The 17,513-nt window shown below is 38.5% G+C and overlaps 1 protein-coding gene across 1 annotated transcript in view; it reads right to left on the bottom strand.

Annotated features, from left to right (window-relative positions):
- diaph2 (diaphanous-related formin 2) overlaps window positions 1–17,513 on the bottom strand; it is a 375,865-nt gene that overhangs the window by 117,293 nt on the left and 241,059 nt on the right. The window contains exons 23-24 of the mRNA XM_031862465.1: window positions 14,676–14,979; window positions 9,866–9,995 (exon numbers count right to left, since the gene is read on the bottom strand). Of these exons, the coding sequence (XP_031718325.1) occupies window positions 9,866–9,995; window positions 14,676–14,979 (434 nt within the window). The remainder of the gene's footprint in view (window positions 1–9,865; window positions 9,996–14,675; window positions 14,980–17,513) is intronic.

Genomic DNA, 17,513 nt, shown 5'->3' with positions numbered 1-17,513 from the left:
TTTAGTCTCACCATGAAGTGAATATTACAAAAAAAAAAAGGAAAAAAGGAAAACTCTCGAGAGCTCATCACTCATCCTGAGCTGGTGGAGCTAGACAGGTCTGTATCCTCTTCCTAATATTCTTCATGACAGACCGTCCGTTTGAACGGCTGGCCTCGCTGATCCTGCTCCATCACTTCCAGGGTCCAGGGATGAGGATACCTTAAACAACGAGTGCGTAAATTGTTTCCATTTCTAGCCACAGTGAAAACATTAAATTGACTAATGGCCGTGTGTACTTGATGTTATACACGGGCGGGCAGATAAAACATTTTTGATACAAAAATGTGATTTCAGTACTTATGATCCAGCAGGTTGTGGAAGCTTTAAATTCCGCCAGTGTGTCAGCCATCACAATTTTTATATATTTTTTTGCCTTCCAAAAAATGATGTGCGTTGGTGTAAGGGTTGTTAAGACCGCTAAATAATTAAATTATTTTGGCTTTGGTTTGATATGTTTTGAAAATGCTGCCACTGTGTAAATCTGTATGGGCAGCAGTGCATAATGTGTCCAGTCAAATCAACTGGAAATGTGGATCTCAGGACTCCAAAGACAGCCGTTGGTTGTGTATTACCTTTGCCAAATTCCTTTGATGTATAAATGATGAGTTCTCCAACACAAAAAGCTTCCGAGGAGATTGCCTGGTGCTTCGACTCAGAAATGATAGAAGGAAAGGTGCAGACCTAAAGTAGCACAAGCAGGGTAATAAAATGTAAACAAGCCCTCAATCATTACCAGCACTTCAAACGTTTATGATTTGACCAACAAGTGATAGCCAGAAACCCCAAACATAACAAAATGGACACAAATGAAGTGCGTGTATCCGGACTTCAGTCAAATCTAACAAAACAAAATCATTAGTTAACAGTGTTGAGATGTTGTCATCCTAAATAAACCATATTCCGTCCACTGGAATCAACAACTTAAACACATTTGCCTAAAAGTGATTGGAATACTTTTTGTTTCTTCAATGCTGTGGGAGCTTTTACACTAGTAGTTGTAGTCTCAAGTCATCTTAGAGTTGAGATTTATCTCTCCTTCCTTGCGAACCCTCTTAATCTCAGTCAGACTGGATGGGAAGCATCAGTGAGCTGCAATCTTCAGGTCTCTCCACAGATTTTCAAAGGGGTTTAACTGCAGGCTTCGGTTGGGCCTCTCAAGTAGATACAGAAACAAAGCCACTCCCCTGTTGTCTTGGATGTGCAATCTGGGTCATCGTATCACTGTAAGGTGAATCTCCACCGAGTTCTGAAGTTGTGAAGACATTATTTTTCTTGTCTTGCTCATAATTCCCATAGTCGTGACCAGCTTCTCTACTGCTGGAAATATTGCGAGGAAAACAATGAATAAAAAAAAAAAAAGAAAATCACAATTTAGAATACCGTCTTAGCTTTTACCTATATGCAATTCCCCACTTTTTAAATTGCAATACCCTTGAAATGCCTCACATTCGTGAGCCTCATACCACACCTTATTAACTCCCACGATTAAATGGCAAATGGAATTCCCACTGAGAATATTAATATGCACCTAAATCCGATTGTCATGCAATTACTTCTAAGGGACAACGGAAGAGTTTGACTACAGATCTTAGAAGGGGAAAAAAATCACTTAGTGTGAAATAGATTATTTTTTTCAAAGGTTGAGATGGTCTGATGTTGGAGTTATTGATAGTCATTGTTGTGACACTCACGATTTTTCAAATGGCTGCGTATCTCAGCAGACATGAAAGCTGCTAATTTAGAGAGCCAAACCAGAATGCCGAACCATTACTGAAATGGAAAAGAATCGGCCAGATATCAACATAGAAGAAGAAGCTTGTTACTGTGCACTGGCAAACCAAAGGCAACACTGGTTGTGGTCAGAGGGCATGGGCAATATTGTGGCTCACATCCTCAGAGGAGTGCTTGCCTCCTATAATTGGAGCATCCCTTGTCAAGTTACCCTCAAGGGAAAAAGACCTGGCAATGGATTAAGCCACAGAAGCTATTCCTTTCTCATGTACATAAGACTACACTATATATATGTAGACTACTTTGTCATTCCATACATGGCAACTAATGTAAATACAAACTGATGTTTATGCCTGGATGTTCAGTATGAAGAGGAACAAGCTGGCTACGTTGTTTGATAAGGCACAAAAACTACAGTTTTACTATCACTAATTTCCTGTCTCCAAAATATTCATTGATCGGTTGTTTGAGATGCCATAAAACAGCCAAAGAACACGTCAAACTTTTTCTTTAAAGATTAAAACTCGCAAGGGGAAAGGGCAAAGCAATCTGTCCACATACATTATAAATTAAAACTCCAGTAAGCATTACATACAATATTGTTGTTAAATCAAATCAATCTATCCAATATGAACGTTTTGCCTCAAGGATGTTATTTATATTCATAAAAAAAAAACCCAGGAAGGTTTATCTCCACAAATGAGATAAACACGAAGGTTACAGCTGCACTTTGCAGTAAACGGTTAAATGTTCAGTTCATAGGTCTATATGGCTCTACGTTAACATAGAGAATACATTTAGGACAGCTTCTTTTTGTGTTTGTCTATTTGACGGAAACAGTAAATTCATATGCTGTATTTTACATTGTGATCATCATTTTGGGGTGAAATTGGGAGAAATGGCACCATGAGGGTCATGAGAGAAGAAGTCTCCTTAGAAGCAGATGGCAGTCCGAATCATAATGTAGGTATAGAAGCATAGAAACAGTTAAACATTAATGGTGTTTAATGTTTAACTGTAACATTAATGGTGAATCGTTATTCATCTTAAACATTTTGGGATTGGTAATTGTTTGAAGAGTGGTTTAAACACGGCTTGTATCCCAACACACTAACTATTATAAATATAATTAATCATGTTCTGTTTCTGACATTATATTATGTAACAAATCCAACTCTTTGTTCCTCTGCAGTCTAATAAATTAAAATTGAGCAAGACCCTCAATTTTCATGCACTGTGTGTATGTGATGCGCCTTAACATGTTGAAACCATTACAATGACAGAATCTTGAAACATTAAATAAACAACAACAAATGCTACAATGGAATAAATAAATGTCACACAATATGATCGACTGCAAGGATACATATGACACTACATTTACCGTCTCATATGTTGCAGTTTACCTCCATGTCTGTCCAAAATGAAATGACTACATCATCAATTGTCATAATAAGCATACATTATTGAGTTGTGGCCAAAAATGTGTTTGTGAGGTCACACCTTGACCCTGACCTTTGGCCTCCAAAATCGAATCAGTTCATCTTTGAGTCCGAGTTGCTGTTTTTGCCAAATTTTTAAGAAATGCCCTCCAGACGTTCCTACACATAGCATGCTGTATTATCATATCTTAAAACAGTGCTTTTGAGCTAGCCGCTGGCTTTCTGGTCGCACAACCCAGCTGCTAGCTTTCAAAATGTTCCCAACATATGAATACATGTTTTGTTTTTTTTCTCATCATTTCCTCTGCAATTCATTTCCAACGGTCAACACGTCTGCAGTGAAATAAAAGCCGGAGCGACTGCCTCAGTACAAAGCGTTAAACTCATAGGTGAGTGGTTTCTCAGACACATATATCTTAAGTTAAAAAGGTGAACAAAGAGCATTTGTTCATGTTGCAGTCGTACTTAAGTGTTTGGCTTGAATTACATCCCTTCTCCCTCGAGCCTCTGCAGCTGACATTAGTAGGATACCCTCCCCGGACTGTCATGAGGGAATATCTCCTCAACCGCATGATTCCCTGCAACTCCATTGAAACCAAAAGACAAACGATCCCTACTGTGTTCCACCCCATCCAGAAAGGCATTTTGTCTACGTAATACAAAGCCAAGCACTGCTATGAGTTTAAATGGGAAATGGGCACTGCTTTATTATGCTGCAGAGCCTTGAAATGAATGTGGATAATAGATATATTCACAGCGGTATTAATATCCTCAGAGTTCATCTTTATTTTTTTCCTCCCCTCATTCTCCATTTCTCTCTCACAGGCTCCAAAGTATTTTGCCCTTGGCTAAGCCCTATACTAAATAGATTTATGAGAACATTTGTGTCATATTTCCTCTTTTCCAGGATTGTCAAGACAGATTGTCAGTGCACCACTGATTGAGTGGAATCACCACACAGACTTAGTTCCCATTGCCAGGCCCCACATATTCATCTCTGGGGGGGATTTAACGAGGCAAATTGGCCGCTGACACTTCTCTTAAGGCTTTGCTGCTGCCATCAAGATGAGGTCAGAGGTATGAAAATAGTGTAATCTATGGCTACATTTCAAATGGTTATAGTCTCAATATCCAATAGTTTACGAATAATTGCATAAACAGTACATTAAGAGTTCATTTGCAAAAACCAGTTTCACTGATATTCCCTGGAGGGCAAACAAAAAATAATATAGTATACATTATAAGGAATATAGAAAAATGAAAATAATTAAAAACAGATATTTGTTGAACCCTTCATATATACAATACCTAGTGTATATATGTTGAATGGATGGAATGGAGTCTTTTTTAGTGGCACTCATGGTATTACTAAACACTAGCTCACAAGAGCTATTGATAGAGCACCTATGGCTGAGAATCAAGTGAGCTATGATTAGTAAATGCTCACAAAATGCTCCGTTTTCTTTCTTATTTTACCACTAATATGGAAGTAAATGTCAGTCAAACACAGTCAACAGCTTTCATTTGTATGTATGTTGAGAGATTTGCAGTGAATCTGCCTTGGATTGTCAATCTGACATCTCACACGTTTGGTACAAGAGTGTCAGCATCAATGTTTAACCTGAGCCTATCTGAGGATCATTTAAAAAAAAAGAATAATGTAAATGAATAAGTAATATAATGGCTCGCGTTTTCATGGCACAATGGTAATCAAAGAATGGTAACATCTACCAGTATTGTGAAAATCCACTTAGTCCTATATGGAGTACATTGTAGTGCAACTGAACCTTTCTGTGCCACGCTACAATAATTACTGAAGGCAAATGAAGGATTTACTGTATATCTTCACAAACTAAAGCTGGCAGTGGTGACAGCGTGCTGTCATTCTGGGGGGCAGAATAGGAAGAATACATTTAAATTAATTTAATTTCCAATGAGGAGGTCTTCACCCCTTTAAGCTATCCAGACCTCCTTCAAATCCATCATCCCTCAGAGCGATTTATCAGTAGAGATGAACAATGACATGGTGGCAGAAGAGGTTACCAATCATCTGTACAGACAGAGATGGAGCTCACAGTGAAATGTGCTAGTAGTCCGGACACAAAGCCAATGATAAAAGCAGAATCCGTATCATAAAGGAAGTCAATAGATTGAATGTGGCGAAGGATCTTTTAGGCGACAACCTCGATGTTTTCAAAAAAAGGACAATATATGAATAAAGATTGCCAAATTCATCCTGCATTAAATGTTTGCATGTGCATGGGCTAGAGTAGAATACGTTAAGCCTTTGCTCCTATCCAAGGGACTCGATGTTCAATATCAACCTTCAGATTAGTACAAACAATTGGAGATATACTGCTTCAAACTTTCCGCCGCCATAGGCTTTCACAACTTCTTACAAATGACCTAATCCATTCAGCTCTGTATTATATTGTATTACTACTTGACTACCTCTATTAAACATATGGTGCTGTCAGTGTTGATACATTTTATCTGGACTTTTCCATTTATGGGAAAAAAAATGGTTGCAGTGGTGTCAAGATTAAACTCGATACAGTACTCAGTATCAAGGTTAAATATTGTACTGTGCAACGCATATAATTCAGTAAGCTTCATGTTATATAATAATCTCTTCTCTCCACAAGCTCTATCGATTTAAAAAATATGTCGAGTGCCTGAATGACGGTGGTGTCTCTTTAGCAGGTAGAGAGAAATGTGCTTCTGGAGATGCTGGTTAAAAATACTGACATGTCCTTGTCTGTTATACGGGTTCCACAACCAATGCATTTAGAAGCACTGCCATTCTCAAGACACACAATGTGTTTGTCTGCAAGGTAAAGAACATTGAAACAACTCTACATGGATTTAAAAGGAGCACGTTTTGCTGCTGCTGCTACTGTTTGTATTTGTTGTGTGTTGACATTAAACGAGAAAGTGTTTAGAGATCAAACACATTGACAGAGGCTGCACGTTTATCAAAATATTAAATTAAATTGCTTGTGGGTCCTGATTTGCATACAAATATACAAAAAGACAATTATATAGTGATGCAGTCGTATAATCAACCAATCTGCAGTCGGCCTACAGGAGTCGTCACAGCAAGCTAAGTGCTTTTTCAGTGGCAACGATGGTGGTGCAAAACGCATAGAAAATGAATCAGTGTTCCTTCGCCCATGGCCAAACTTTTCAACACATTTCATGAAGACCGTTTAAGTATTTCATAATTTTTTTTTAAATATGCTGCTAACAACCTTCCTTGATGAAGGTAATTAAGATGGGAAGGCATTGACACAAGCAAGAGGACCAGATCAGAGGAAGTGAAAGCAAAGTGCTGCTCTACAATATATCGAACAAGACCTCGCTACATTACATTACTTTGACGGGCACTTTGTCCACAGCTAATGATTATAAAGGAGTATTATAGTACAATAGTTCCAGGATAATTACTTAATTTGTTCCCTCCAATCTTTTGCTCTATTTTTTAACAGAAAACCTAAAAAACGCCTCCACTAGTGCCGTGGACAAGAATGGGTAGATTGCATGCAAATTATCTTTGTGAAATACAGTTCACATCAAATAAACAAGTAGTTATTCTCATTTGGTGATTTCGTGACTGTACTGAGTCTGGAAGGATGGTTTAGTATGGTAATGGGGCGATATGGGTGCTGAGAGGCTCCTGTGATACAGAAAAACCTAATTGTAAAGCATTTATGCCCACATAGTAATATAACAGAGATCAGATAATCATTTAATTTAATTAGCGCCTACAATTAATGTGGTCGATTTCATAAAATTCTGTCTTTATGCTAACAGTTTGAGAGTAAAACTAGAATTTGGGCTTTGCTGTTGTGTGCCTCTGCTAACCAGTCAAATTGCAGTTCGTGGTGCTAAGGTATAAAAACAAAAACATACGTGTTTTTAGACAAACTTACACGTTTTCAATTTAGGTCTTCATTTCGTTTGGTTGTGAGAACATTTTAAGCTGCTAAAAGTTGAATGAATATCCGAGTATATTTATTTTACAACATAAACAGTTATTTTCTGCTCAATAAAGACATGTATCCACAATGCAAAAAAATGGAATGATCAATTATGCAATTAACACAAATCATTCATTGAAATACGAACAGGTCTACCGTATAATACATTTTCACATTTTAGAATTACTGTAGGAAAAAAATGTACACCGTTTTGAATGTCGGTGAAATCCAGACGAAAGTGATTGACGTGGCAATCCAATTTCTTAGAGAAACTGTGCACTATATGAGTGAATGTCTGAAGCAGCCAATCAAGGAAAGGCAAATTATGATTTCCTTGGTAAATCACAAAGGCCTGATTGCACTTATCAATGAACACAATAATTGTACACGCTCCAACCATTATATGTGGCCATTTGATTCCATTCTAATCCCTCTCTTGACATCCAACAATAAGAAATAACTCTCAGGTAACATGCTATTCACGGGTTTGTTCTCAAAAGATGTATTACTCAAGTATGCAAAACACTATGATAATATTTATTTAGTCCTTCACCAATGAGAAGACAAAGGTTTTACTGTCAACTTTATGTCTTATATGTGATATATTTGTTTTTGATGTAAAAGTATTATGTTGTTACATAATGTACTTACTCATCTGCTGCAAGTGCAGACATTGATTGTAGTGTATAATCGCTATAATATGAAGCTCAGTAAGAGGGTTTGTTGCCATGCTAACAGCTTCCAGGTTTCCAAATAATCAATGAGGATTTTTCAAACTGTAGCTATATAACTAAATAATGTTACGGCATTAAAGACATTCCAGTCATTCAAGTCACTATGCAGTATGTTAGAGGAAAACTGTTCCATTAGAGAGTAAAAAACAAAGTAAAAGGGGGTTGAGGTATGAGACTAATGTTAGAACTTCAAAAAAGAGGAGAGGAGGCTATCATACAAGCAGTCTTTTGGTGTAAATTGTCAAAGCAGTGATAGGCAACTTTAGGCAAACCAGCAAGTGCGAGCTAGAATTTAAAGTATCCAAATAAATAAAAAATCCCAGCCCTCCAGGCCTCCCTCCACAGCCACTCCCCGAGAACACATGAGAGCAAACTGCCTGACTACTGCTGAGAGCGCGGGGATGAGGAGCGCAGCACATTGTTTGTCATGGCTAACCATATACAACTACCTTATGTTTTATTCACACGTAAGAAAACACCTAACATTATCGTAGTGAACTTAAACAACAATCATCGCTATTGTTAGTTCTCACCGCTGTCAAGCTCGTATATTGGTATCGGGAAATGTTTGTCCCCCCTCGCCTTGTGGAAGACTTCGGGTAGAGACGGACAAGCAGGTAGACCATCAAATCATTTCATACGGGCTGAACGAAATGCCTGGACGGGCTTATTACAGGCCTGCGTCAGACACATGGAGCAGATTATTTTCTTTTCTTTATGAGCATTTCATTCATTCATTGCTTTCACGATGTAAAGAGAATGTAAATAAATTGCCTACCATAACTTTCAGAAGGAAAGGAAGCTTTGTTTAGTTTTCCTTAGCCAGTTTACCTGACACGAAACCAAAAGCTTGCAGAGGATCTGAAGATAGTGGTGAATAATTAAATGATGCTCTACTGTTTCTACAGGCAGTAAAAAGCTTTTCAAAGACATGGAGTCGGCCCGCACCTGGCTTCTGGTCACTGTGTTCCTTTCTGCCTCAAAGTAAATCTGATGAAATAGATTTTTAGAGGCTCGTCAGCAGAGATTTAAGGTTTTCTCATTTAACTAGCTTCAACATGCAAAGGACACCGTACAATATAGCAACTAAAACAACACATAAGTTATACAAACAAAATGTCTTAATGGTACAAAATAAGAGAAAGATATTTGAAAAGGGTGCAGATATATTAAACAAAGACATATCTGGCCTATTCAAACATAGCAACCCTTCCTCTAATTGACATGTTAGCATGTTTGCACTTTTTGTGTCTCACAATGTAAACAGGAGGTCTCCTTCACTGTTACAGTTTCCTACTGAAACCATGTTTAATTGTATGTGATGTTCAATGAAACAAGAGAGGTTTGGTGTGCTCAGGCCCTGCTCCTCGAATAGTTCCTGAGTCCTCAGTCAGTTAACTGGCATCTTCTTGAATAAATCATTTCCATGAAATGACAAATTGATATAATTCAAAATTTGCGAATATAGACATCTAAATATATATGGCGCATGAGACTATTCATTCCACTTACACAATGGCTGGCAGCCTTAGTCAAGTGCATAATTAGTTGAATTAGATTAAATAACCAATTACGAGGCTAACAAAGTAAATAAGCCTTCAGGGAATCCACCAAATTCCTGGGAATAGATTTAAAGTGGAATTAGTTTTATTGACAGGCTGAATGACAGTGTGGTCACACAAACAACTCTATTCCTGTCACAAAGAGAGAGAGTGCTAGCTGCCGTGAAGGGAGGAAATAGATAAGTAAAGGGTGAAAATATGTTGATAAGATAAATGAATGAATATAGACTAGAGCAATGCATTTACTGATATATCACAGTAAAGTCCTTAAGTACAGGCTACATTCATTACCAGATGATGTCGGTGCTTATATAATGTATGTGTGAGTATTTTGATATGCACCGACCTCGATACATAAAGACATGGAGACATACCTTTGCTGGCACTCTCCACATGCTCCAGTTCATCTGGAAACCTCAAAATCTCTTGGTGACTCTCTTCACACTTCTCGGCGAGGAAATGAAGAAGTGTTGTATTCTGACTGATGGATTTAGTGTCTCGTAGCTAAAAAAAAACAAAAAAAAACCACAAGAAAATATTTTATTTAAAGAAAATAATTTTTTTTACACTCATTTATGCGTTTAATGTACTTTTTGCAACCACAGCCATTATGTATGCACCTTAATCATAAGGATGTGAAGTACAAAGTCTGTTTATGCTCTTGTGGGTACATGGCCATCAAGATAATGAGTCAATCTCCAGTATCAAAAGAGGAACTGGATAGAGACACAGTAGATGAAGACTTCATCAAATAAAAATGCATTATGAAACACAACATACTTTCGCATTCCAAAGACAGATGGCTCGAGAAACGCAAACGCTCATATACCGTACAGTGCATACACACATAAAATGATGGTGCACCCATGAGAATAAAACAGTGTGGCACGGAAGTCTGAATGAAAGTACTGTACTGTGTTTGCCAAGTATCTGTGTGTGTGCATGCATGTGTTCATACACAGAAGCCGGAGTCTCCACATCAAACTTGCTTCATATTCATTCCCCACCGTGATTGCCATGCTGTTCGAATGGCATGCTGGGTAAACTAATTATCACAAGCCACCTCTGTGTACTCCAATTGATAATATCCTCACTGTAAACTGCCTGCATTTGGACATGCCCACATATGAGAACGTGCAAACACGTGTGTACGCACACTTACACACACATATAGGCAATCGTGAATTGGAACAATTACAGGCAGTCGGAGGCATACGGTCACACACCAACACAAAAACACACATACTTTCATTAGATGAGGATCAATCTTTTGCTCACGTTGGGTAATCACAATTTAATTTCATGTATTTTAAATTTAAATTTGTTTAGGACCAGTTTATATGGCAGGAGCAAAGAGACTTCAAACGTACTTTACTGAGATAACACACTCAGCTAAGGGTATCTTTGTCAGGGCAGGGGGAATCCTACATAAAACCCAAGGTGCTGATGCTATTTTCACACCATTTTACATCAGGAATTTCAGTCAATCCACCTTCACGGTATCGTGAGAACTATGCCGGGGGCTGTGGAGTATCTGTGCACAGGTGGTAGTGAGCTGGTCCATGTCAGAGTCTAGGGCTGATATTAATCCTAGTCCATCCCTTGTCCTGGCCATTTCAAGTTTGTGCTAAAAGCCAAACGTGAAAAAAAAGGCTTTTACTGTCAGAGCTCCTAAGCTTTGGAAGGCTCTACTTGAATAGCTTGTGTGTCTTATCCCATTATGTTTTAATGGCTGAGCTGGATGCAGTGTAAATAAATGCATACTCCTTCAAACAAGTCTGCTCATTTGAAATAGATGGGAAATGCCTCTTCATTAGTGTTTTGCCAAAAGCAAATTCTGAACAGTGATATCATTCAAACTTCCATAACATAAATTGCCTTGAGGTAGCGTTATTTCAAATCCCTAACTAGTTAGCACAACGCATTCCAATATATTCATCATTTAGATCGGCAAGGTATTACAAGCAGACTCACTTCCACTTGAATATCCAGATCGAATATAAATAAATAACACAATAATTAACTACTAACAGAAGAAGTGGCGGTGGGAATATAGAGCACTCATACTAACAGAAGAATCGTCGGCCCTTGATTGCTCAATTTAACTTCTGCAGATGGAGCAGCAGGTAAGGGCAAACACATTGTATACTTGCTCATAGTTTTATATTATGCTGTATTAGAAGAAGAAAATGAACATAGTATATACTGTAAACAGGAAAAACCACAAGGCCACTGCTGAGAATGAGCTGTGTGAATAGAAGGGACATATAGTGATATACTGTAAATCCCCACATGTGCTGTGGACATTTTGAGAGCAGATGACATAGTCAAACTAAATTTGAGTAGATGACTCCAAGTCAAGTGCCTAACAGGTACAGATTTTGGCTGTAGTGGAGGGCTGAAGTTGGAACGCAAAGATGGGTCAGCCTATGCTCTTCCCCTTGTTGCTCATTCCCATCATCAACCTCCTCCTCACTGATGAGCCCATTAGGTACCCTAGACCTGCCACCCGGGGGGCCATTTACTTGATTGACTAAAGTGAGAAAGCAGACTTTTTTTTTTGTCCATCTATAATGGCCCAATCAGCCTCCCGAGGCATTACCAGGCTCTACACTGACACTCCACACTGATTCAGTCAGCTTTCAGGAATACGAAAGGCACACTGGATTCACTGTACCGAAGCCCTTTTCACACCTGCAAGATGGCTGGCTTCATAATGTGTGTTAAGTGTGGCTTTTGGCATTCACAATTAGATCTTCCATATTAAAAAAAATCCCATGTTGAGTGTTTTTTAACGTAACATGACTGATCTATTTCACATGATGTTTTTTATGCTTATACCCATTGTAGCACTGCTTCTGAACAGCAGGGAGTTTGAGAATAACGCCTCCAAAAGTGTCACAAAATCTTACACAGGCTGCTTTAAAGATAGATTTTGCAATTTGTGTATCCCCACAGCTTGATTGCCAATCTAAGGCAGTGTTGGGGGCAGCTTGCCCTTTCTTCAGCACCAGCACGAGTTCTCGAAGCACTTTGAAGGCATCAGCTTCATCATCAATTAGATAAGACATCGAATACTGTTGCCTATGCTACAAAGCACCATACTGCCAAAACTACTTGAAAGGGACAGGACAACAAAGTCATGTTTTGGCTCACAATAAAATCCTAATTTGTTGACATGCTGTTGATTTTGTAGCTATTCCTGTTTTTTTTTCTGAAAGCAGTCTTGCATAGCCCGACATATCTCCACAGCGCTGTGTCAGCATTAATGAATTGTCTAGCTCAAGGCAGCATCATCACTCTGGCTTGTTTGTTTTTCTTTTTACCAATCACAATCATTTTGGGCGGCACTAAGCACAAGATGCAGCAACAGCTGATGGAGGTTGGGGAGGAGAAGGTGGGCTGAAATACCTAGAGTTTACATCTGGTGTGTCAAGCTGTAGTCTATGAGCAGTTGCTATGACAGAATTTTGAACATGTAGGTGAACTTGGTGTGATTATTCTCATCTTTTTTTTAAGCGTTGAGTGCATGAGGCTATGTCTCAGTGTTTGGTGGAGAGCTAGGGGGAAAAATTATTTAAGTCATCTTCAAATATTTAGGAAAATTAAAAAAACGAATCAATGTAAAATAAAAGATAAATACACTGTTGTCTTAAAAATATGGTTGCTCAGAAAATATGTCCAAATATGTATGTAGACTATACACATGCACTTACGCGATATTGCAGAAAATCATCCTCTGATCAATATGGTCAATGCTGATCCTGACAGTGACATAAATGACCATAGCTTTGTCTTTCTCAGAACACAGTGAAGAAAAGCCTCACTCGTCATGTTCCTATTCAATTGTCAGGGAACTTTTTAAATGTTAGCTACAGTGTAATGTGTTCATAAATTGGCGGTAAAGGCTGTAAACCACCAGTAAACAGAGTAACCGGAAACAAAACAAGTCGCCTTGTCCCTCATATCTACGAGAGAAAGATCGAGAGAGGTCTCAATAATTTGTTTCAATTGGGTTAATTTTTCTCTCATGTCGGCTACTATTGGCCACATTTCATATTGTCTGCAGACAAAGACAAGCATTCATATGTTATGGAGATATCCTAAAAAGAAGCTCACAGCAGAAACAGATGAGTTAAATGTTTGCTACGTCTGAATTTATTCTGCTCAGGCATTTCCATAATCCATTTAGCTCGTCAGCTCTTTTTCCACATAGGCAAAAACCACCTCAAGCATGAGTAAAAACTTATTTTTCGCAATTGAGAAAGTTTAATCTAATTTTTCCTGTTTCCATTCAGATTTCCTAATGCTAAACAAATTCACATGAAAATATGTGAATGGCGACACGCTACTCCCTGCCGAATGTAAGTTTGAGAGAGAAAGAGAGAGAGTAGCAGAACAAGTCTGCTACAAGAGCTTGGCTGTGCGTAGTATAGCTGTGTTTGCATGGCTGCCAGTCCTCTCTCTAACACTTTGCTTGCTTTGTCAGTGGACACAGCTGCTGCCTTTTTCCGGCTCAAGTTCCACTCTGCTCCACGCCTCATCATGGTTTTTGCATTTGATAGGTACTGCAGATTTTAGAAGATCAAGTCTCTGTTAAGTACTTTGAGGCTAAATTAATATCATGAGATTCTGTTTACATTCGTTAAACCACCTTTCCTCATGCAGCTGACAACTCTTGTTAGCATGTCTTTATTATCGACAGGTCTGACTGAGAGTTATATGCCTACATATCTATGTATACTTTCAAAGCATGACACAATTACATCTGAAAAATAGTGGAGAACGTTTTCACTAAATGTATTAAGGTTATGTGGATTTGTATATTTAGTTGGAGTTATGAAGATTATTCATGTATGAAGATGCAGACGTATGTTTCCTGCAAAAAAAATATGCACTCAACAATAATGAGAAAAAAATGAAATTTGCTTTTCATGTTACTTCATGCACCTGCAACCCTGAACTGAGTGTTACAACACTTCTCCGAGGCTTCTCTGTGATCTCCTGTGGCTTGGATTGAACCTAATTTGTGCGATGCCGCTAACGGATATGAACAAATGTATAAATAAATGCATGTATTTACGCCTTTTTTTTTTTTTTACTTGTATGTTAATGTCAGTTCGTGTTTCAGACATTTTCACAACACGGTGTTCATCTGGGTTGTGCGGCGGGGTGGCGTGTTACCTTGCAGAGAAAGCTCATGTTGAAACCAAACGTCTGGGCATTCCTTGAGCCGGCATTCATGTAATTGCCAACCAGCAACACCAGCTCCAGGAGTTTGCATAAGCTTTCACTCTTCTTCACCTCCTCGCAGGCAAATGTCACATTCATGATGTCTGGCCGAATGTTATTCACCTGCTCCTCAAATGTCAGTTTGAACAGAATGCCGTTGAGACGCGGTCGTAGGAGTTTGACAGAACTCATCTGAAAATTAAATGGAAAAAAAAAAATAAATAAAAAATAGAAATGAATAAACAAAGTAGTCATACTTTATCATTTAGTGCACTAACTTTAGCCAGCTCTCCTGGAAATATTATAATAAGAGCAGCCCAGCATGGCCACCTGCTACCATAGATATTCATTTTCAAACTAAACACGCATGTTCTCTGCAGGCCAGGAAAGAGCATGCCCATCACTTGTGTGATCCGCCCTTTAAAAACGTATGTATTAAGTAAAGAGCAAACACTGATAAGTTGTGGCTCACTTGACAGGCAAATTGCACTTGAAGAAAATGGTTCCATAGTAAGGAAAATAAAGATTTGCAATCGTGACTTGTATGGCTGTCTGACATGCATTATGCTCCTCTCTATCTCGGTTATTTTCAAGTTACTTTAGAAAGTGGGCTTCTAAAATAACTTTTAATAATGGGAGGGAGCAGAAATCCTATAAAGTTACACAACCTTGCCATCACCGTCACGTTGAGTGTAATTACGGCTACAACTAGTTTTAATGAATGGAACATCAACTACCCTCTTTAGCAAATAGGATTAACCTCTTTCCTGCCTCCCTTCTGACTTTCATATGGATAAAGGAATCTCCCATTAAACAGCTTTGTCATGACTAATATAACAGCCTCAATCAATACTTGTTGGCTTACGAGTGGAATCACTAAAGCCAGAAAAGAAAGAAATAGTTCTGAAAATGTGAGGGGAATTAAAACAAATAGGGTTTTGGGTGTAACATATGTGGCAAAGTGGCAAAAGAGTTCCACAGATTGACGCATAATCCGGTGCTTCAAGGCAACCTTCAGGTCCAACACATAATGTTTCATTACTGCTTAAAAATATTCATGTGTATGGGCAAGTTGTCTGTCAAATAACCCCCCTCTCCCCTCCACACAAACATACCCACCAACCTCACTTTCTTGCACAAAAACACGTGTACACACACACACACACACACACACACACACACACACACACACACACACACTAACACATAGACACATAAGCTACTCATTCTCTCTACCTCACTTGAATTGATTTGTATACAATAAGGAGAAATCACAATGAAAGTGAGCACACTGGTGACAGATCTGGCAGAGAAAAAGCTTGAACACAGCTTATTTCCCAAGGGAACTAAATAGCTCTGCATTGAGAAGGTACTTCATCAGTGGGGATGTATGTGATCACAAAATTGGTGAGATCACCAGGGAAACTGCCAACCCTGCATCATTGCATCTCCTTAAAGACATAAGCAAAGAAGCCTTCAACAAATAAAGAAAATAGCTGGGGAGCTTAAGCACATCTGTGACCCTTGGGTCTAATTGAACATTTCTTCTGTAAATCCGTGTAATATGCCTCTATGATCTCGTTGTGAAGTTAAGTTCAAAGATAACACTTCATTTTACAGTTGTTTAAAGTGCTGTGTATTCACTTGGTAAATGGATGGAAAGAGCAGTTAATTAAAAAGTAATTATAGCTGTAACTAAGTGGAAAGGTCAGAACGGCTTGATGATGTAGCTCCCCTCTTCTACAACTGATTTACAGTACACTTCTGCCTTTTCAGTCACCCTCATTTATAGAATTCCAGGTATAGAACACAGGTCGGTGAGAAAAAGTTGTCGGTCAAAACGTCAAAGCATAGTTGACACAGAGCAATATTGGAGTCTGAGCATTTGTGTGAAACATTTCATCGTTAACTTAAAAACCTCATATATGTCAATAGATAAGGTCAAATTGCAGATTGGGCCAAAAATGTTTACCTACTTAATTCCGGCTGTAGTTACTTTCTAATCAAATCAATCAAATGTGTCTGGGGAATACCCAGTTCTTCTGATGACGGAAAAAAAAATAGATTACTTTGTGAAAGCTATACTCTGCATTTAAAAATATGTTCCTCACAGCATTATTTATCCTATTGATGCGATGGATAAAACTTTGGCCGGTCATTGTAAATGAATCAGAGTTGGTTGACTACAGTGGCACGCTTTTCAAAGAACTTTCTAACTGACACGATTCACAGCCTTAGGGTACGGTTTTATCATGAGGAAACATTGACAGTTGATGTTAAAGAAATCCGGCATCCACCGAGTTCATGGTGCGGATTGCTAATCAAAAGCAATTTAAGTGTTCTTAGCAAGAGTCAAAAGTTTTTGGGAAAAAGACAGAGAGCCGTTGTCATATTGACGTTGGGCTGCAAAAAATGTAACTTTTTTTATTAAATATGCCCTTTATATTGTTAACTGTTTTAATTAAACATTACTGCAACTCACAGGAAGGTATCCCTCTAAAGTATTTCTCAATTCCCTGGTCCTTTGCTAAACTGCTAAATCCAGCAGTCCGCCTCAGAAAACAGCTTGTGAAACAATGAAGGAGGAAGACAAAGTCAGACAAAGGTGTTAACATTCAGTGTATGTTTGTGAGTCTGTGCGAGGTAACGGGAGAAAGAGCGAGCGAGCAATGAAGGGAAAAAAATGAATTTCTCAACTGTGCATGCTTGCAAGTGTTTGACTGCAGCAGACTGGGAGTATGATTGTGTGTACTGTGTACTCTCTTGGGGCGATCCAGTAGTCTCCAGGAA

The sequence above is a fragment of the Anarrhichthys ocellatus genome, unplaced genomic scaffold, assembly GCF_004355925.1.
Source record: "Anarrhichthys ocellatus isolate YVR2014 unplaced genomic scaffold, GSC_Weel_1.0 scaffold27, whole genome shotgun sequence".
In the NCBI taxonomy this organism is placed as follows: Eukaryota; Metazoa; Chordata; class Actinopteri; order Perciformes; family Anarhichadidae; genus Anarrhichthys; species Anarrhichthys ocellatus.
The sequence above is the reverse complement of the archived record's forward strand: the minus strand, read 5'-3'. Positions and strand labels throughout refer to the sequence as shown.